The 23504-nt window shown below is 40.8% G+C and overlaps 1 protein-coding gene across 3 annotated transcripts in view; it reads left to right on the top strand.

Annotated features, from left to right (window-relative positions):
• st6galnac (ST6 (alpha-N-acetyl-neuraminyl-2,3-beta-galactosyl-1,3)-N-acetylgalactosaminide alpha-2,6-sialyltransferase) overlaps nt 1-18638 on the top strand; it is a 60129-nt gene extending 41491 nt beyond the window's left edge. For all 3 annotated transcript variants that reach the window (XM_034108044.2, XM_071206709.1, XM_071206710.1), the window contains 6 exons: nt 7501-7675; nt 9410-9548; nt 9635-9738; nt 10400-10483; nt 10695-10794; nt 13952-18638. In XM_034108044.2, the coding sequence (XP_033963935.1) occupies nt 7501-7675; nt 9410-9548; nt 9635-9738; nt 10400-10483; nt 10695-10794; nt 13952-14119 (770 nt within the window). In that variant the 3' untranslated portion in view covers nt 14120-18638. The remainder of the gene's footprint in view (nt 1-7500; nt 7676-9409; nt 9549-9634; nt 9739-10399; nt 10484-10694; nt 10795-13951) is intronic.
• The last annotated feature ends 4866 nt before the right edge of the window (nt 18639-23504 follow it).

Here is a 23504-nt window from a genome sequence, read left to right as displayed (position 1 = left end):
CCCAGCCATCAACATCCTCAACAATACAGCAGACCCTACAGTTAAAAAAAACGATAACGGAGAAAAGAAAGATAGAGATAACAGATGCCATAGTACATTTCATCGCTATGGATATGAGACCCATTTACATAGTCGAAGGCGAAGGCTTCAGAAAATTAATGAAGAAGATGGAGCCCGGCTACACTGTCCCCAAACGCTCCAGTATTTTAGATGCCATGTCTCTGAAGTACAGCGATCACCGAGACCAAATTGTAACTCAGATTGAAAACTCAACTGCCGTAAGTTTTACAACGGACATTTGGACCACCTCGGTGCGTATGGAGGCGTATATGGCTGTCACCTGTCATTTCATAACTCGCGAGTGGAAACTCTGTAACTTTGTTTTGGAAACCAAAGTAATGGAAGTAAACCATACGGGAGTAAATATTGCAGAACAGCTTGGAGAAGTGGCGGACGCCTTTGCCATTCCGAATTATAAGCGAGTAGCCGTTGTCCACGACAATGCCAGCAACATGAAGCTGGCAGCTGAAATATGTGTTTTGTATCTTTGTTTGACTGTTCAGGTTGTAAAATGTTATAGACGGAATGTGGAACCAGATTTGGTCCCCGGGTGCTGCGCTGGGTTAAATGCAGAGGACACATTTAGTTTTAATGTTTGCGAGTACTGATACAATAAATACATATAAATCGTAATAGTATGCTCTATCTGCGCTTCTGCTTAACAGCGTGTTGTCAGGTGTCTCGGATTCGGAGCGTGTTATGAAACCTTTTGGGGAAAAAAAAAAAATGTGAAAAAAAAATGTATTAAAAAAAAAATACAAATCTCTCCGCACCGAATATTCGAATATTCGCTGCTGATTACTACCGAATATCCGGAGCCCGAAAAATGGTATTCGGGACAGCCCTAGTGAGTAGTGATAGCAAGAGTACCGTTAACCTAGAGTTAATTTATTCACATTAATTCCCATCAACAAATCCATTTTATGTGTCACATGAAATCTTTATTAGGCAAGGCAAGTTTATTTATATAGCACTTTTCAACACAAGGCAATTCAAGTGCTTTACAATTCAAGTGCTTTACAAAAATGAAAGACATTAAGAAAATGGCATTTAAAATCAGTCATTAAAAAGAAAAGCTAATAAAATAAACATTAAAAGAAAAAATACATGGATAAAAGTTACAGTGCAGTTTAAGATATGAATAGTTCAATTAAAAGCAGCGACAAAAAGAAAAGTCTTCAGCCTGGATTTAAAAGTAGTCAGAGTTGCAGCGGACCTGCAGGTTTCTGGGAGTTTGTTCCAGATATTTGGAGCATAATAACTGAACGCTGCTTTACCATGTTTAGTTCTGACTCTGGGGACAGAAAGCTGACCAGTCCCTGAAGACCTGAGAGATCTGGATGGTTCATAATTTAGCAGTAGGTCAGAAATGTATTTTGGGCCTAAACCATTCAGTGCTTTATAAACCAGCAGCAGTATTTTTAAATCTATTCTTTGACACACAGGAAGTAAAGACTTCAGAGCAGGAGTGATGTGATCCACTTTCTTAGTGTCAGTGCGGACTCGAGCAGCGGCGTTCTGAATCAGCTGCAGCTTCCTAATAGATGTTTTAGTGAGACCTGTGAAGACACCATTGCAGTGTCCAGTCTACTGAAGATAAAGGCATGGACAAGTTTTTCCAAATCCTGCTGTGACATTAGTCTTTTAATCCTAGATATGTTCTTTAGGTGATAGTAGGCTGATTTAGTAACTGTTTTAATGTGACTGTTGAAACTCAGGTCAGAGTCCATGACTAAACCTAGATTTCTGGCTTTATCTGTTGGTTTGAACATTGCAGACTGAATCTCAGCGCTAACTTTTATACGTTCTGCCTTGGCTCCAAAAACCATTACCTCAGTTTTATCTTTGTTTAATTGGAGAAAGTTCTGACACATCCAGTCATTGATTTGTTCAATGCACTTACTCAGTGTTTGAATTGGAGCATCGTCTCCTGGTGAAATGGTTACGTAGATTTGTGTGTCATCTGCATAGCTATGGTAACTTATTTTGTTGTTCTTCATTATCTGAGCCAGTAGACGTTAAAGAGAAGAGGCCCCAAGATTACAAATATTACACACCAGAAAACACAGAAATATCCATGAAATAAACATACAGTAGGCTATAAACAATTAAAGGGATAATTGGGAAGGCATTACAAATGTAAATATATTTTAAATAATAAAACAATCCCACCACCACAGGTATCTACAGGAGAAGAGGGAATTCTCTCCACAAAATGTGAATGCCCACGTGGAGAATGGAAATGCAGTCATGCGGCTGCATTAGCCATCTTTGCCATCCACACTTTCAGCTGCACTGACGTGCCCCGTCAGTGGAAGAAGCCAAAGGCAGCTAAACGTACGCATTCAGTGGAGGAGCTATTTCCTCCAACCAATAAGTCATTCAACCCGCTGACAAGAGAGCCCACCTCCGAAGATCGTGACTGGCTGAGGGACAGACTCGGTGGCAGGTTCTCAGGTATTTCTTGGCTTCTCTCCCCCGAGCCAGAAGAGGAACACTCCAGCTTGGAAACACTCACTGTTCCTGAAATTCTCAAATCTGTTGGGCATCAGGGACGTGAGGCAATTGTGGCAAGCATGGCATTGTCTGAGGAGCAACAGAGGGCAATTCAGGTGGCTACACTGGTCAGCGAACCAACCCAAACTGGCATTTGTTCAGGAAAGGAAGGTTGACTGCCAGCAACGTTGGAGCTGAGGTCAAAGCGTGTGACTGCTTCCCTTATTGCCAGGGTGCTAGGGCAACAACAGGCCCTTGATGATGTTTTGTCTGTACAGTGGGGGACTATGAATGAATGTGAGGGCGTCAGGGCATTCACCACTGCAATCCATGAGTCAGGTTTGTGGCTCTCCCAATCAGGAGTGTTGGGGGCATCTCCAGATGGTCTGGTAGGTTCTTCCGCTGTGCTGGAGGTAAAGTGTCCCTACGGAGCCAGGGAAATGACAATTAGTGAAGCATTGCAAATCAAGGGCTTCTGTGTCAGTAAGGAGGAGTAACATTCAGCCTGCGTGAGGAGCATCCTTACTGGCACCAAGTGCAAGGTCAGCTTCACCTCACTGCAAGAAAGAAGAAGAAATAAAAAAATTGTGAATCGTTTTTAATTTACATTTACTCGACTTTGCAATGTTGTGGTTGTTAGACTGTTAGGTTTCCTGTCAGCTCGTCTGTTGGGAAGATATCAAATATTAGTTTCATGGAAGTCACACCGTCACAAATAAGAGCATTAAGACATACAGTACATAGGCTAAAACAAAACATCTAAAGATATAACCTTGCACTTTGTCTCGTGAACATTTTCACTATTTTGACATTTTTATAGATCAAAATTGAACCAAAGAAATAAAGGTAGATTAATCCATATTGAAAATAGGTGTCAGCTGCTACACTAATTATAATAGTTATATTTCTTAATTAATTAAGATAAGATATTACTGTATTGATCCCAATTTGGGAAATGTTTGTGTTGCAGCAGCATAACAAGAAAAACAAAATATAAGTTATTATATATACAAAAGTATGTGAGGGATGGAATATTAAATTGAATATAAATGTAAAATGTACATGTGATGTTACGTCCAAGAGAAGCTATGGAGCAGAGAGTTCTCTGCCAGCCAGAGGTGATTTGTTATTAGTTCAATATGTCAAACTGATTTCCCTTACTACAATCTTTAGTTACATGGTGAAACGTTATGCTGCTTGTACTAATTAGACTTATCATATAAGCGACACAAGTTTTAATAGGATGTATTCATTATCTTTACTTATGTTGCGGTTTTTTCAGCAGCGCCATCTCTTAAACGGTGATACAGTCACTACCCATCATTTACATTTCACCGTGACATGGACAAAAATGTAACGTCAGCTTACCTCATAGCACGAATGCAGACTCTCCTTTGGAAAACATTGGCCGGGAAACGATAGAACGAGCACGTTTCATGCGAAGACCTGTGGCTGCAACCCGGAGCAAAGCAACAAACCATTGCGTAGCTAACTAGTAGCACTAGCTTTAGCTAACGTTAGCCAACGAAACAAACTGCCGAGTAAACTTGGAAAACACCGGTAATTAATTATTCTATAATTTGTAAAACTACGGTGTTAAAAACGACAATTTCAAAAATACAGATTCTAATGGTCAGATGTAGATAATGATACTAAAGATAGGCAGGTACTTGCTTTCAAGCAGAACACAGGGGAAAACAAACTTAGCGGGAGTGTTTACGTGTTAGGCGTAATGACGTACAACGGCCTCAACAATTTCTGTAGTCCTATTCAGCCACTCGGTAACAACCATCGTTTTTCAGACACGTAAACTCTTCAAAAACCACCAGTGGGGTCACTGCTGATGCATTTAATGTCATAGAACAAAACGTGATTTATCTCTTAAATTTGTGTCAACCACAGACCTTATTTGGAGCTATTTTCCAAAACCCTATGGAGAAAATGCATTGCTTTTTGAAGAAGGAACCGGAAGTGCTAAAAATGCTAACTTACTTCCGGGTTTTACGACGCGTCACTGCGGTTCTCTTGCTCTGCCTGACGGAATATAAAGGTTTTGATAAAAAAAGAGCTATAAAATCATTATTTACCGGGGAATATCGCTGATTTCTTCAGGGTATGGTTTAAACATAATGTTTCACTAAATACTGAAGTTTTGATTAACTATCTAATGACTGGAGCCTTCCTTTAAAAGTGTATATGAATATACTAACCCCTTAAGAGTTTGAGGCCCTTGCTTTTTTGTATTTACCACATAAATATTTTGAATGAAGTGCAGTATTTTACAAGAATTGACATGACCTTTTAAAACCTATTTGAGATATCCTGTCAACATGAACTCCTGTTATGCATGTGTTGATACAATGCACATAATTCAAATGACATTTGTATTAGACTTGTTGTGTAGAGATCAAAGGTTGAAGAAAGCTGTTTGTTTGCATGCCAAATGTTAAGAAAATATCACTCGACACCAGGTTGAGAATCAATAATCAGGTTATAGTTTATTCTTGCAAGAAGGAGCAGAGTTAAATCACATACAAAGGATATGAGTTAACTCAAACACATGGGGTATGTTGCTCGCCGGAGCAGGAAAAAACATCAGGCTTATATAGTCCAAAACACGGAGATAGATAACAACAAAGTCGTAAATCGAGGTGGCGCTAATATCAGCCGCGGGTGTCGGAAAGTATATGTAGGAGACAACAAGTAGTGCCTGTCTCCTCATAAAGATCAACAACCTGAAATGCCCTGCCTCCTCTTATCATAAAGTGGCCACTAGGTCGTACACAGTTCAGTCATGTTGGAGGTTTGGGGTTTTTACAACCCAACATTTACATCCTCTCCGTTCTCTGTTGTTTTGGCGAGTCCTGCTTGAAATCATAACAGGGAGGAAATTAGAAGACACCAGGATACCAGTTAAACAATAATCCGTTTTAATTAAACAAAGTAATAATGCAATACAATATAATACATTACTATACAATTCAAAGAATCATATAAGTAACGTGAGGAGTACTCCCGCCCTTATTCACGCGCTGTGGATCCTTTCGTCTGGGCAGCGCGTGAAGAGAGGCCCAACAACAAGATGCACATCGTCCTAATACCAACAGAAACAGGAAGGGGTGGAGTTTCATTTGGGAGATACCAAAACAGTAGGCTTGTTTGAGACACATTGCGGCTCGCCTCGAAAGTAGACGAGAGTAGCCGATCGCAGCCGGGGGAGGTCTCAAAAAGCTCGCCTGAAGTCGGACAGCTCGGAGACGGCTTCTTCATCTTCTTCTTCTTCTCTCGGTTTTTTGGCGGATTGCAAACAACTTTAAGGTGCATACCGCCACCTCCGGAGTCGGCTTGACTCTGTTTGCATTTATAAAGAATGCACAAATGTGTTTAATCGTTAATGTCAGATATGTACTAAGTAAATACATTTGTTCCTGCTCAAGATTAGATTAAACTTTATTGTTATTGCACATATTACAGGTACTGAGAGAACGAAATGCAGTTTAGCTTCTAACCAGGTGCAACAAGCAGTGAAGTGGAAAGTAATGTACACAATCTACAGAATAACATGTAGAATGAATTGAATGATGAATAAACAGTGGGGTATGAATACACTAGATATCAGCCTGTGAGCAGTATGAACAGTGTGTATGAATATGCTAAGATATATAAAGTATGAAAACGGTAAGCAGTATAGTATAAAATATATAGATATTAATTTCATGATGATAAACATTGTGGAACAATGATGAAAAATGGGAATGGATGTGGCGACGTAAAACTGACACAAAACAACAACAAACTTTTGCCAGCCAATGGGAGAGCTTCATCAGCAGCACGTGGTAAAAACCACCAATGAGCGCTCAGCTCGAGATACCAGCGAGCCGTTTCCCATCAAGCATTTCGCTTCCGCAGCTCGTGGAGAGCAAGTGCGCCAACTCGCCTCGCTCTCAAGGCTGCGGGCGTCTTTGTCCCGCGAGATTTCAAAGTCTCATGTGGGCGAGCCTCCAGAGCAAGTCGGACAAAATGACTAACCATCATGCAACGCACTAGCAAGACGTTGATCGCAAATGCGCAGGTCTGCGTCGGTCTTGCTTGTCTCAAACAAGCCTACTGTCTCACAGGGAATCAGCGCGGGCAGCTATGAAAGCCACAGGTGTTGGGAAGGCCTGCAGGATGCGCATCATTATATCCGGGGAAAATGTCCCTCCCAATTTGCAAAGCCTATCGATGGTTTAACCCAGAAAAACACTCAAAGGGGTAATCTTTTCACTCAAAACAGAACTCACAATTAATTCTACATCTCCCTTCTTCAAAAATAGCTTAAAAACACCCTTTTGATAAACAGGTAAAAAGTCAAAGAAAAAGACTATTGCGCTAATCTACTTTTAAGAAAAAGGGAACATTGTTTCAGGAATCTATAAAAAAACCTCTCTGTATGTATAAACCCACACATATATTAGGGATGACATGATGCAATACACCTCCTATAGATGGGTGACATTAAAATGCACATACCAAAAATATGCTGCCTCCCTTCTTTGGTACAATATCTCACATCAATTTCCACAGTCACACATGATGTCAGTGCATTAAAACAAACCCAAAGAGGAGACGACAGTATTTCTCCAACACCAAATGTATCCAGAGAAGGCACAAAGTATTTTGGATAATTTGAGGACATGTGGGCCTCATCACAGTTAAGATGATTATCATGTTGAGATAATTGCAGCTTCCTGTCTCTGTGCCGACACATGCAGCCTCGGGAGGGTTCTTCCTTTCAGATCACAAATAACTGGATCTGTGGGTGGATGCAATTATATAAGTAAAAAAAAAACTGTCGTTCAACAACTGCATCTTTTATTCACGAGTCAAGGATTTTTTAAAAAGCTGTTAAGACTGTGTTTAATACATCTTATCGAGATTAACTCTATTGTTCTGTTTCCACAGCGTTGGTGGATACTCTGTCCGTCCTCAACTCTTCTGCTAACTGGCGGTTGTTGGATGACTGGAAGGATCGTGGAGATAAATCAGAGTGTATCCGCTGTGCTGTGGTGGGGAATGGTGGGATACTGAAGGATTCAAAGAAGGGGAAGGAGATCGACAGTCACCACTATGTCTTCAGGTACATGTCCTACATTGAGAGTATCCTAACTAGAGCTAAATTCTACCCAACAGTCAATTCCATTGATTTCCATCCATTTTAGATAAGGCCACTTTAATCCAAGGAATTTTAATTTAATCTGCAGTTCGGTGTATTTAGTCGCTATACTTTACCGTGTTTTATTGTTAAATAAACTCAAATCTTTATATATCGCCTATGAATATACCAATGATTTTATCTTACTGCACACAATTTGTGTAATTTATTAACTTAGATTTAGTACAAAGTCCAAAATGTATCTGTTTTAAACCACTTAAACCTAAAATATAAAAACGAGTGAAATCCGAGTCTTCAAATACAAAAAGATGAGAAAAAAAAAACATACACATATTTGTTAAGAGCATGCCCACATCAAAAGCATATTTTTCTTCTTATAGCAACTTTAATTTAATAATTATAACATTAACTTTCATGCCCCAATCCTAAATAGGAACCTCACAGTTGCCTAGTATTTATAATAAAAAAATATCAGTGTATTACCTTTGAAAATTCATTATGTAAACCTAAATCACAACTATCCATCCATCCATCTTCTCCCGCTTATCCGTGGTCGGGTCGCGGGGGTAGCAGTTCCAGCAGAGAACCCCAAACGTTCCTTTCCCTGGCGACATCAACCAGCTCTGACTGGGGGATCCCAAGGTGCTCCCAGGCCAGCGAAGAGATATAATCCCTCCACCTGGTCCTAGGTCTACCCCTTGGTCTCTTCCCAGCTGGACGTGCCTGGAACACCATCCTAGGGAGGCGCCCAGGTGGCCTCCTTACTAGGTGCCCGAACCACCTCAACTGGCTCCTTTCGACGCGAAGGAGGAGCGGTTCAACTCCGAGTCCCTCCTGGATGACTGAACTTCTCACCTTATCCCTAAGGGAGACACCAGCCACCCTACGGAGAAAACCCATCTCGGCCGCTTGTATCCGCGATCTCGTTCTTTCGGTCATGACTAAATCTCAACTAATGAAAGTGAAAGACAAAATCTTTAAAAAGCTGTTAAAAACGAAACAAAAGGGTATTTCATGTAGATTGATATGTTTCCACCACAGTGTGCAGACTCCACACTCATAGTTTAATATACAGGCTACTACCACAGCTCTGGTTAGTAAACGTGTCTTAGTCCCACAAGCTGCATCTGAACTGTCAGATAGCTCCGAGTTTATTTCTCAAGTCCTGTCACATGCTGAGCCTCGGGTTACAGCGAGCAGGATGTGTGTTCAGGATGTCTCTATGGATGTTTGCACACCAACAGCTGGTGTCTCTGAATTACCATCCATTTATCTTACAACAGTCTTTAGCAAATCTACTGTGACTTTCTGTGTTGACTATTTAGATCGTGGTTGTTTATTTGCGCTTTTTTATAATAAATGCATTTAAATTGCATTGTCGTTGTAGGCTTCAATGCTAAACAATTAGTAACCTGCATTTTATTATGTAATTGTGGCATTAGCCAAGCTTGTTGAATATTGTCTTCCAGGAGCCTCAGCTATAATAATAATAATAATAATAATAATAATAATAATAATAATAATACTGCTTTTATTATGTTAATGAATAATTATTGTTATTATTGATTTAAAATGTATATATACCATACCTTTACCTTGACCATTTACATATTGTGTTATTCGACTGCCTATGCAGATGGGCCCCCTATAACAAATACAGTTTTATTTATTGAATTTGTGGACGCTTGTGTTCTTCAGGACCAATGGGGCCATCACTAAGGGCTTTGAGCAGGACGTGGGCTCTCGGACAACCCACTACACGTTCTCCACCAACACAATGATGAACTCCATGAGGGCCTACTCCGGTGCTGGGTATAGAGGCCCTCCTAAGTCTAGTGTGAGAAGAAATCCTCCATAAACTGCAAAAATGCGACATACCACATTCAGGCTTGAGTCACCTCACACTCTGTTCTTCTCCAACAGGAAACCCGATACGTTTTTCTACCCGACCACGGCCGTGATTACCTGCTGATGAAGGCTGCGGCTACACACACAAAAGTAGAAACAGGACCTGAGCGGAACAAAAAGTAAGCAACACTCTCAGGCTCTCATAATGAGGATGCCGTTTGACTCACAATAATGTCCTTTGTATGTCACTGTTTTTTATTCCTTTAACTGATAACGCATTGAGCCGTGTGTTCTCAATGACAATGTGCACACACCCTAAATCATATGCTGCTTTGTCTATTTTGCTTAAATGGAACCATTATTTACTAAATGAACATTACTGAGGTTATAAAACAAATGAGAAGTAGGGTAATTTTCTCCTCTAAAACTGAACGCCCTGATGTATACTGAGAGAATGCAAGTTAGAACGTCCCTGTTCAGTTTCTGAGTTTGCCGCTTGTTTCATAAAGAGCAGCCTCCCCGTGTTAGACAATACGCTGGTGGTTCGTGCAGTTTGTTTACCCACATAAGATTTTAAACCTCACTGTGCTACGCCCTAATCTCTACAGTTTACATATTCACACCCTATCAAGTGTTGCCTTGTGGCTAGCTAGAGAAAGCTCATGCTAATCATGCTAACCCTAGCATGTGCAGTAAACACTACATTCAGATTCGATTTGTAATTGGTCTGCACATGGTAAAGATTTATTTTATCTTCTTATGAACTTTTACTCTTTTTAACTAGTGACAGTTTTTATGATTCAGCTTTTTTTCCTATTAATTTCACATTTAATTCCACAGTCCATCCGACTACTTTGGAGAGGATGTGTCAGCAAAAAAGCTGAAGATATACCATCCTGATTTCGTCCGTTACCTCAGAAACAGGTGAGCGAATTATTGACGGAACAGGTGAGCAGAATGAAAGCAGGGCTCACATTTCAAATAGTTGGAAATTAGATTAAATTAGGTGGGTGGGGGGGCTGAAACCAGAGTGAGCCTCTGAAAACATTTCCCACACAAGGGGAAAAAGAGGAAGTTGCTCACACATAAATAGACCTTTCTCTTTTACATTTTTTTCTTGTTGTCTTTGTTTCAGGTTCCTTCGATCTCACACCATGCAAACCAAATTTAGGAACATGTACCGTCCGTCAACGGGGGCTGTGATGCTGTTGGCTGCCCTGCACACCTGCGACCAGGTGGAATTCAGTGTTACTTTAAGAAATAGTCACTGTCAGTCAGCTGTGTGTTTACTGTAGTGCGAGGCTGCAGGTGAGAATGGTTTGACTCTTGGCAGTTGGCCTTGCACATCCTGTTATCTCTAATTTGAGATATGCTTGCTGATAACAGCATTCCAACTATCTGTTATTCGACGCACAAAATTCTTTAATTTTATTCCCCCCGTTATTTTGCCGGTCTTCTTCTCCCACATTCCACATCGCAGAAACTCCGTTCAAACATCAAAACGTTCAGCTCGGTCGGGAATCGATTGCTATTACTTTTCTCATTCATAACTTTCATAATTCCAGAGATATATCCCATAATACATCACATTTTTAACCATTGAAGTCAATGGAGAAAATCTTCAAACTTTAACTGCTAAGTCACTATGCGACTTCAACTGCTAACTGTTCCTTCCTACTTTCACTCAGAAACCTCATTCCAACTTTAAAATGTTACACCTCTTTCTGACATTATTCATATTAAACCACTTTTAAATCAGATTCATACTTTTAGAAATATTAAACATTGTTCAGACCTTGGTAAAGAGTCCTTCTTCAGCTTTAACTTCCGCAACTTGTTAAGGCAGAGTGTGTGATGTCAGAGTTAGAGTGGAGGACAGTTTCAAATTTGCCTTCATATTTTTTTAAAAAACTGCCATAATTCCCAAACCCTACATTTCTGAGAGATAATTTTTCATGACAAACGTAGGAAAACATCTCGTAGCTTGAAAAATAAAAAAAATGAAACAAAACAATTAAACAAAATGCCTCTTGAGGGCATGAAGTGACACAAACTTTCAACATGTCTCCATTAAAGCCCATTGTCATTTCAGGCTGATCTTTACTCACAGCATTAGCCGCACACCTTTAGTTAATCTGCCAAAAAGGCCACATTATTAACCCGAAAGTACACAAAAATTACACTTCAGATACTCAACTTCCTTGACATGCTTCACGTTTTGAAATTTCACAGATATCTGTTACGGTTCTTCAACAAAACGTTCACATGTAAGAGGTTTATCTCTCATTCAGAACAATGAAAATGCTCTCCTCTCACTGATTACTGCACATCACCATGGAAACCTTTGATCTCTGGACACGTCGTTAGCTCAAATATAAACACCTGAGTCATGGAACACGATGATGTCATAACTCCAACTGACATGCTCAGAGCTGCCGACTTCAGATAATGCTTAATGGTCCAGCCCTCAACAGCTCTATGTCAATTATGGGGTGTCATCATATAGCGTTTCCATGGAAACGCATCCCTCATCATAAAAGACGATGTCGCTATACATGAACTCCTATGAAAATGTTCAAAAAGTGTGCTAACAGTCCAGCCGTGAAGACATATACGGGACAGTTTTGAGATTTCTTCAAATGCCATTGCCATGGCAACACAATGCTCGCCATGAAACACGATTTTCTCATAACTTCAGTGAAAATGCATGAAACGGCCCAAAACTTCACAGGTTTGGTAACGATGCAGCCATCAACGCATCTAAGCGTATTATCGGGTGTCATCAAATGTTGTTGCCATGGCGACAGACCACTCGCCATGAAACACGATGTCGCTGTAAGTCCAATGTACATGGTCCAATCGTCCCCCAAGCTTTGCTTATATATCACCGGTCCAGCCCTCAACAGCTCTACGTCAATTATGGGGTTTCATCATATGCTGTTTCCATGGAAACGCATCCCTCGCAATAAAAGATGATGTCGCAATAACTCATATGAAAATGTTCAAGAAGTGCTCAAACTTCACATGTGCTAACAGTCCAGCCGTGAAGACATCTACGGGACAGTTTTGAGATTTCTTCAAATGCCGTTGCCATGACAACACAATGCTCACCATGAAACACGGTTTTCTCATAACTTCAGTGAAAATGCTCCAAGCGGCCCAAAACTTCACAGGTTTGGTAACGATGCAGCCATTAACGCAGCTAAGCATATTATGGGATGCCATCAAATGCCATTGGCATGGCGACAGATCATTCACCATCAAGTTAGTTCAAAAGTTTGCAGTTCAAATATTCTGCTGCTTTTCAAAGCCTTTTTACTTTCTTTTCTTCACTTATCACCAGTGTTGGGCAAGTTACTTTTAAAAAGTAACTATTAATAGTTATAGTTACTGCTCTCAAAAAAGTAACTAGTTACTTTATTAGTTACTAAATTATAAAAGTAACTAGTAACAAGTTACTTTACTTTAAAAATAATAACAATAAAAATACAAGTTGTTGTGTTGTTCTGTGGCACAGTAAGAGAAAAGACAACTCCCCATCATTGTAGCAATTATCATTATGAAATGTAGTGGAACAATAAAACACAAAATATATGTTTAGACATTTTGACAGGCATCTTTATTGTAGCCTCAACAATCAAGTGGACAATGCTTTCTGTCCTGCACACAGTTTACATTTGACCGTAATATTGTTTGCGTCCTTTATCCCCACAAATTGAAAATAGTGGTTATCTCCAAGTTGTAAATGCGCTGCTGCTCTCGCTGATACTTTCCAGCGGTACTGTGAGAGGACATCACTGTATTCGCCTGTAAATTACATCCGCAGGGAGATTCGGTTCAGTTGGATCACATAATGTAACACAGTAACACACCCATTTAAATCACAGTAACTATAACGGTGTTACTGAATGGGAATAGGTAACTAATAACGGTATTAGTTACCACAAAAGGTAGTTACGTTACAGTAACGTGCTAGTTTGTAACGCGTTAGTCCCAACACTGCTCATCACACATTCAAGCCCCCAGTGTTCATGTATAATTTCAATCTAAATTATTCACTTTATTCTTACACATTACATTTCAGCATAGCAGTTTAGCATCAGCTTTTCAGCATAAAGCATTCTCGCTAGCAATTTCTTCAGGAATTGCATTCTCTAGTGCTATTGACTCGCCTAGACCACAGTTCAGTGCCATCATGACAAAGTGTCCTTAATAATCTCTGTCAAACCTGTTTTTCAAGCTGTCTTTAGTTTAGTTGATAGGGATGACAGTGAGTCATGCTTGAATCATGAGATACATTGAATCAGAATACATCTCTGTTTAGATTTCTAGAAGATAAGATGGCAGAATTTGTTGTCCTGACTGTTTTTTGTGTCTCTTTTGTTGATGAAGGTGAGTGCCTACGGCTTCATGACCCCGGACTTTAAGAAGTACTCGGACCACTACTACGACAGCGTCTACCACTCGGTGGGCTTCTACGCAAACCACGACCTCCGTATGGAACTGTCCCTATGGCAACAGCTGCACCAGGCGGGCCTCATAAAACTCTACATGCGTTAGTGGATTCAGGACGACTTGACATCACGTCTTCCCGTCTGCAGTCTGCAGCTTTGGGAAACAGGAAGTCCCGCATACCTGGGCTCTAAATGACTTATTCAAGACTCTCTGTACTGAGCTGAAAGAAATAAGAGGAAACACGTTTATTTGTAAGTAAAATGCTGTGATGGTTCAGCATGGGGAATTTTAGATATATATTTTTTATTTATAATAATTTGTTGGTGATTTGCTCATTAAAACAGGTCCAGACATCAGGGTTAAAATGAGACTACATTTGGTTAAACTGATTTTGAGCAATGTTGTTAGTCCACTGTGGACCAACACTATAAATTGACGGGGAAGGGGGTAGCAATAAAGATAACACCATTAAACAGTTACACAACATAACAGAAACGGCGTCCATCACCAAAACTATGTTTACTAGGCTGAGTTTAAAACGTATCATACAATCAGTCTCTGGCTGAGTTACAGTGGTGTCTGTCACTGTGTGATGCAGCGCAGGGACAAGGGACAGGACTGCAATTGAGTGGGCCACTCGCTTAAAATATCCTGCTCTAAATAGACATCAGAGCTCTGCTGGCAGTGGCCAACGACGTCTATTCTGACATTAACTCAGATGATGTTCTCCCTCCGGGTCTGTGTGTGGGGTTTACTGTGGAAGGATACACTGAGAGAATAGAGCTCTAATATTTGAACCTGTAGGTGTATTTACTTTAAGGGACTTCATTTATTTGTTATTGTTCTAGCCTTTTTTTAAGCACACAAGTATACTTTCTTCTTTTTACACTGCCACAATAAGAAAACTGAGTGCCTTTTCTTTGAATGTGAACCAGCAGTTTGGGTTTAGCATTGTGAATTTCTGAGGCGATTAAGGACGTCTCCACCACAACACAAAGAGGAATGACCGTGGCATTTTCATTCAGTTCATCCTTTGGGTTTACTGCTTGTTCAGCCACCACACCTTCTCTGAGGAAATGAAGGGAAAAGTTCCATTAGATTTAAATTCCACAGCTCGATTATGGCAAAAATCATAATCTCCATTATTTGGGTCAATAATTGATATCACGATTTTTAAAAACGATTATCCATTTACTTTGAAAACATCCATTTATTGAAGAAAAATTGAACAGTAGCCTATGTTTTTAACAGTTGATTACCCTGAACTTTAAGTACAATTAAACTGAAAAACCAATAATAAAAATATAAAAATAATCGTTTTATTTCGATTACGTTGTTTTCCTAATCGTTGCAAGCCAAAATCGTAATTGCGATTAAAATACGATTAATTGAGCAGCCCTACCTCTAACCCAATCATCACACCCTTAAATTAAGAAAAGAAACCAAAGACATCAGCAAATCAGGGAATGTGTGTGTGTGTATCTTTGTGTAATATGGAATCTCAACATATTCAGATAAAGTGATCCAGTCATATGATACTGGATTCTAATTTTACAAAGTGCAACAGGGGCGGGAGAAACCTTTTTTATTTTTTATTTAAATGGTGCAATTTCTTGAGGTTTACTTTTTTTAGTCTTTATTAAATCAAACTGTGATTGTATCTCCGAGTTTGTGTTTGTTTCTTTCTTGGTTAGTCACAGCAACGTACAGGTCCAGGTTTGGATCATTTCCAAAAGAAGGAACATTTGCTCTGGATGTAAATGTGGATTCCTGGAAAGAATTAGAGAATTGGCACACTTACATTTCTAATACTAAATAATAATCATTTAATTATTTTAAATCAATATTTTTTTTGAAGGGAACCCTACAGTGGCGGGGTACAAACATTATAGAACAGAACAAAACATTTTCATTAGGAGAAACGGCTGCAGTTTCAAAACGCTGCAAATATAAGAACACAAATGTTCCGAAACACTTGCACATTAGGAAAGATAGTCACCGACTTGACAACAGCATTGCAACCCTTACTGCTGCATAAACCAAAAGCTGTGAATACAAAATACTGCAAATAAATACATTCTGCAAGACAATCACAATCTGCTGTAACCAACGAGCTAATGTAGCTAACCTAGTCATTTCATATACTGACAAAACACTTACAATTATGAAACAGACTTACTCTGCGAGAGTGACTTTTAGCCAATCCCCAAACGTCAACAAGCGTTCCATTTGTGTTTATGTATTTACATCGTTTTTGAAAGTGCAGCACATTGGATATTTTTTGGGCGGCTGCAGCGCGTTTGCACCAATGGGCCACCATAGCCCTCCTTTTGAGACAGAGATATTCTTATTAAGTCAGTAAACTAACCAAACTGAAATAAATGACTTTCTTCCAAGAAACTCACAAGCAACTCTGAGCTTTTGTTGTCCTGACATACAACAGGAAACAGGAACACAAACGCCGAAAAAGGTCCACACTGTCATTCTCGAAATGAATGTTTGTGTTCCTGTTCTATGGTTCTGCCTTGGTGGGAATATATACTAAAGCAGCTATGTGCTAACACCTCCTCTATATTGTTGGGAAGCAAACACGTTTAGATTAAGGGTTAATCATTGCTGATAGCCTTGGACACAGTCAATTATTGACCAACTTTAGACAACTTTTTATACAATTCTATAAAAAAAAATGCATATTTGTCAATGATCCAGACAGAAAGCAGAGCATTCTTTAAGCAGGGCCTTTTTGTTTTCCTCTCTTATCTTTATCACCTCTCCTTAGTTAAACTTTACAGTGCAGATGCACTCAGTGACCTCTTATCTATCTTCCCCATGTGAGAGAGCCCTGTGAGGTGTGGGGCCAGATGTGTATGGTGTGATATGGTCAGGGTGAGGCCGCATTTAGGGAGTTACGAGAGTCATGAGACAGGCTTTGCAGGGTTGCCAAAATGTCTGGCAACAAGACGTTACAATTACACACAGTGAAGCTGGAGGAGTGCAGCTACCAGCCTGAACACAGGGCCTGTTCCATATGAACACATTTGGGTACATGGACAGATTAGGGTTCCCCTTCAGTTTCCATCAAAGCAGATCCAAAGTGTTCTCAGGAGCTCACTTAATATGCTTTTTGTTCCGCAAGAGATTGTATTTATTAGTTTTTGTAAAATCTTGGGCAATTTGGCTCTTGTCAGGAAATGTGGACTCTTATCCCTCCATGGCAACATGTACTACTGTTATAAACTGCAGCATGAGCGCACATTGTGATATTCTCATAACCTTTTGAAAAAACCTTGAATGAACTCCCTGGAGTGAGCAGCGCTGCTGTTCTCTAAAGGGGTGTCTCTTTGTCATGAAGAGTAACCCACTGCTGACCTCTAGTGGTGAGAACAGCTCAGTTCACCAGGAAGCACAACGTGTCAAATAGGCAGCAGTGTAAATTAAAGGTGGGGTAGGTAAGTTTCAGAAACCGGCTCGAGAGCACTAACATTTGAAAGTACACAGCCGAAAAGGATCCGCCCCTTCCTTCAGACTTCCTTACAGAGCACCTCCTCCAACACACATGAACGCGCAATGCACGCCCAATTACGGCACACCCAATGAGGGCACGAGATACATTTGTGCGTGCACGAGATGGAAGGCTAACAGACAGGGCTTTTTACAGTATTACGGCTTCCACAGATGACATTTTTTTATGGACTTTTCGTCAAAGCACTTAGATATTCATTGCTATCGGGATGTTAAGAGCAGAATTCCATGGAATATAACAAAAAGTGTATCTCGAGCCGGTTTCTGAAACTTACCTACCCCACCTTTAAGTTTATTAATTTTCACCTGATCACAATACCAGAAGTTTCTCAAAATGTCAGTAAGGATGGGAAAAAGTGGTTAACAAATGAAAAAAATGAAACCGGTCAAATGTATTCCCTAAAAAAACTAAAACACCCAACTTGTATATTATAAAAAGAAAATAACTTCACTTACAAAGAATACAGAGGTGGCAGCAGCCACAAAGTTCCTAGCGTCTCTCTAGACAAAAGGGAACTACGTGCGTGAAAATGCATACGGCACCCCAAACCTATTTTACCCCTTTTTTATTTTGGAAACAATTACCGGTAGATCTAACATTCCCTAAGTTCTTGATCCAAGAGGAGGAGGAGGATCATTCTTCAGGGAGGTGGTCTGCTTTCTTCCTTTCTTTCACACTTTGTAGTGACACAATGCAGCGCAGATTCATCTGATGATCTCTACTCCATCTTCACCATATCTGAGAACTCTGCAAGAGACCCATCAAATGTGAGGGTTTCAGTGCGATGAGTTTATGAACTTAAGGAAGCTGTCTTCTGTCTTAATTGAGTCTTTTTGTGTACCTTTGAAAGCAATTGAGCACAACTTTGTTAACAAAATGGACTATTAAAAAATGAATCCACGTTCAATCCTCACACATCACTGCATACACTGTGAAATGTACATTTACTCTAGTATTGTACTTATTTACACTTTACTTCAGTATCTCTTTTTATGTGGTGTATATTATTACTATACCACACAAATATTTTTGCAAATATTTATCAAATATGATGGTTTGTCATTTTTCATGTAAATAAATGTGTACTTTTTTCTTCTTTAATTTCTACTTTACTTGTTTCTACTTTACTTTAAGGACATTTTGATTATGCGTATATCAGTGGCGGTTCTAGAACATTTTACATGGGGTGGCAAAGGAGGGGCAAGAGGTCATGCCAGGGTGGCATGGGAGGGTGGACAGTACGTGGTATTTTATACTGTTTATAGAACCTTTTTATTGTTAAATCATGCCCTTACACAAATGTTCTTAATGCACAAGAGAAATAAAGTGTTCAGACAAACAAACTAAAATATAGTATAAAACAGCAGAAAATACTCATGATTAATTTACGTGGATTTAATAGTACCGCATATTTTAGCACATAAAAGTGATCGATCTCCCAGCTAGTGCTGTCTGCGTAGTATTTTGTAACGTAACGCCCCAAACAGCGACCGTCTGTTAAACGCTATCGATTCAAACAGCAGCGTTTTATTAATATTTTGTTTCAAGCTCTCGTCCTTAGTAAAAACAAAACTAGTCGAAAGGGAAATGCTCCAAGGGGAAGCTGATCCACCTTCAGTTGCTGGGGCCAACTGTCACTCCGACCGACTCCGTGGACTTTTTCTAGAAGGGTGCAACAGCACTAGTAGACGTCAATGAGCGAGACGACGAACCTGACACGATTTTCCTGTGGTGGGTGCAACCTTTTGTTTTCTTTATTTAGGGGGGGGGGAGATCATTCTAAACGGTTGAGTAAAACATTTACACGAACTATGGAGAAATGTCACCAACATTTATAATCAACATTAAAACAAATATTATTAATAAATTAATTGCCTACATTTAGGGTGGCAACTAGGGTGGCAAGGCATTTTTCTGAGGTGGCAGCTGCCACCCCGTGCCACCTTGTAGAACCGCCCTTGGCGTATATACTTTTAACATTTTCAATGCAGGACTTTTTATTGTAACAGAGTATTACTACACTCTGGTACCTTTACTTTGACTTAAGTACAAGATCTGAGTACTTCTCTCACCTTTGGTTAAACCTGATGGAAGTGAGCATTTTTACCCTCTGACATAAAGAGTGACTAACTACTGACCCTTAGTGGTGGTTCCCAGTCAGTGCAGCAGAGAGTGTAAAATGATAAAAATGCCTTTTCACCTCTGTAGTCGATGCGTCTCCATCAGTGTCAACAGCCTGGATCGTCTCCTCTTCAGAGAGAGGAGTGGATGACGTTGCAGTCGACATACCTGTAAAAACATTATTATTTTATTTTATTGGATAAGACATACATAAGTCCAATTTTCCAAACCCAACAATGAATGTATCATCTCACAAGTATTGTACAGTTGCAAGAAACTGTGAACCCTTTGGATCCTCCACACATAGCGTTGTGTGTTCCTTCCAAACAAATCAACTTTGGTTTCATCTGTCCACAGAACATGTTGCCAGTCGTGCTGTGGAACATCCAGGTGCCCTTTTGCAAACTTCAAACGTGCAGCAATGCTTTTTCTGGACAGCAGTGGCTTCCTCCGTGGTGTCCTCCCATGAACTCCATTCTTGTTCAGTGTTTTACGTATCGTAGATTCGTCAACGGAGATGTTAGCATGTGCCAGAGATTTCTTTAAGTCTCTAGCTGACTCTCTAGGATCCTTCTTCACCTCATTGAGCATTCTGCGCTGTGCTCTTGCAGTCATCTTTACAGGACGGCCACTCCTAGGGAGAGTAGCAACAGTGCTGAACTTTCTCCATGTATAGACACTTTGTTTTACCGTGGACTGATGAACATCAAGGCTTTAGAGATACTTTTGGAACCCTTTCCAGCTTTATGCAAGTCAACTATTCTTAATGGTAGGTCTTCTGAGAGCTCTTTTGTGGCATAGGGCAGGGCAGCTTTAACCAACACCTCCAATCTCGTCTCCTTGATTGGACTCCAGGTTGGCTGACTCCTGACTCCAATTATCTCTTGAAGTCTTTAGCCTCGGGGTTCACATACTTGTTCCACCCTGCACTGTGAATGTTTACATGGTGTGTTCAATGAAAACATGAAAACAATTGTTTGTGTGGTATTAGTTTAAGCAGACTGTGTTTGTCTATTGTTGTGACTTTGATGAAGATCAGAACACATTTTATGACCAACTTATGCAGAAATCCAGGTCATTCCAAAGGGTTCACTTTTTCTTGCAACTGTATGTGTATCAAAACCGTACGTACATATCTTCTCCCTCTGTGCCACAGAGCTCCATTGTTGTAAAGAAAACCTATTAAAAACACATCAGTATGCCACACTGGTAAACATGCTTTTTATTACCATGAACAAACATTGTAAAAAAAGTACTCAATAGAGCTCCAAATGAGATAGTCCATGCACTATTACCTTTTATTTTGTCTATTTTTTAAACTACAGATAACAGCTCTCACAGAAAATAATGTTTTGGACGATTCTTTTAAGATCATAAAGACATTAATGTTAGCGTTAATGTTGTTATTTTTAAACTTGGATTTTTCTTCAATGGGCACATCATTCCCACTCTGTGTAGCCGCTGCTGTCTCTGTGAGCACCCAGAGGTCCTCCTGATGGCCTCCTCTATAGTTTGTGTGCATGTAAATGGTCTGCAAAGGGTACAAAAACAACGACAGGTTAAAGGATAGATTCTGCGATATGTTATACACATTATAGATAGCGGAGACAAATTGTGGCTAGAGCAGAAATTATTTATTTACAGAAAATATTAACAACTGCCACCTAAGTGTTTTTTTTTTTAAAAAGTAATTGTTGCTGCAAACATTTTTTCAACCTTTTAAATATGAAAAAAAGTCCTCTTCAGTTTGACTTTGGCCATCGGTTCTTCCTTTTCTTGTTGTCCCAAAACACAGAGCACCTGCTGATCACCCTGCAATAACTCACAGGAAGTTCTACCTCTTCATTATAAATTCATCTCCAGCCCGTGTCTGCTTTTCTTTTTTTGCATTTTTTGGCAGACTCCGTGTCCTGTTAATCATCAGGCACCGGTCCAAGTCAGTACAACCTCAATTAGCGGGTTCAATTATGAGTCATAGCTGGGGTAGTCATGCACGGGTAGGTCATGGATATTTCTAGGCTTTATCTCAATATTGCATCTCAATGCTGATCTCAAAGGACCCGTCATTTCAGGCAGTAACACACACAGAAATGGTGGTTATATTGCAGGTTAGCATCGCAGCATATGAGTTGTGCAAACAGACTGCGGCAGAGGGGGGAAACAGCCAGTAAATCTACTCAACATAAAGAGTGTTGCTGCATTTCCACCGCTTCTTTCATCATTCTCTCTCCCTTCTGCCCTCTACCCAAACATCATTTACACTTCAAGAACTTTCTTATCAAGATGAATGTGTTTTTTGTCATTGGCTTGAGGTTATACGGACACAGCATAGATCAAACAAGACCTTTCTTTTCAAAGATCTACAGAGAAAAAGACAGAAACAGCACGATAGCAAAGGATAAAATTATTTTAACCAGAGGCGAAGCAGCTCTGAAAATATTGGACATCATTACAGGCCCATCACAAGACCCTTCCCATCTACCATTTCCCCCTTTCAGCCTACCCTGTGCAGTGCTACTCGCCAGTTTCAAGGTTACCTGAACCAACCCCCCCACCCCCCCACCTCCGTCTCTTATATATGGGAAGGAAACAGCCACCAGTGGCCTTGCACCTGTCTTGCCCCCCCCCCCCCCCCCCCCATGGAGCCATTAAAACCCCAGCTCCTGATGCTGCTGCAACACACACACACACACACACACACACACACACAGCACACACACACACAAACACACACACACACACACACACACACACACACATCACCCACACATACACCACACACACCCACACACACACACACACCACACACACCACACACACACCACACCACACACACACACACACACCACACACACACACACACACACACACACAACACACAACACACACACACACACACACACACACACACACACACCACACACACACACACACACACACACACACACACACACACACACACACACACACACACACATCTTCTAAACTTTTACTCAATTTCTAAAATATTTATTATACTAATTAGTTACTATATTATTTTACTTTAAATTTGACTGACCGAGAGGGGACTGGAGAGGGGAACTCGAGGAATTGACGAGAGGAGGGACTAGAGATGGGACTTGAGGAGGGTGACTTGAGGAGGTACTAGAGAATGGAACTCGGGAAGGGACCAGAGGAGGGACTGGAGATGGGACTTGAGGAGGGACTAGAGAAGGGACTAGAGAAGGGACTTGAGGAGGGACTAGAGAAGGGACTCGGGAAGGGACCAGAGGAGGGACTGGAGATGGGACTTGAGAGGACTAGAGAGGGGACTAGAGAAGGGACTTGAGGAGGGACTAGAGAAGGGACTCGGGAAGGGACCAGAGAGGGACTGGAGATGGGACTTGAGGAGGGACTAGAGAAGGGACTAGAGAAGGGACTTGAGGAGGGACTAGAGAAGGGACTCGGGAAGGGACCAGAGGAGGGACTCGAGAGGTGACTCGAGAGGGGATTCGAGAGGTGACTCGAGAGGGGACTTGAAAGGAGGCTCGAGAGGGAACTTGAGAGGGGACTCGAGAGGGAGCTGGAGATGTGACTTGAGAAGGAACTTGAGAGGAGACTTGAGACGATCGGTTCGCCAACAGAACACGGGGTCTGGAGTCGGCCGGAATGCCGACAGGGCACGGGGAGCTGGCGTCGGCCGGTACGCCGACAGGACACAGGAAGCTGGCGTCGGCCGGAGACGAGACCATGGCTGCTGGGGCCAGGACTGAGGCTGGAACCATGGCTGCTGGGGCCAGAACTGGGACTGGAACCATGGCTGCTGGGGCCAGAACTGGGACTGGAACCATGGCTGCTGGGGCCAGA

This window comes from Pseudochaenichthys georgianus, chromosome 19 (genome assembly GCF_902827115.2).
Source record: "Pseudochaenichthys georgianus chromosome 19, fPseGeo1.2, whole genome shotgun sequence".
Lineage (NCBI taxonomy): Eukaryota > Metazoa > Chordata > Actinopteri > Perciformes > Channichthyidae > Pseudochaenichthys > Pseudochaenichthys georgianus.
This window is presented reverse-complemented; position numbering and strand designations above follow the sequence as displayed.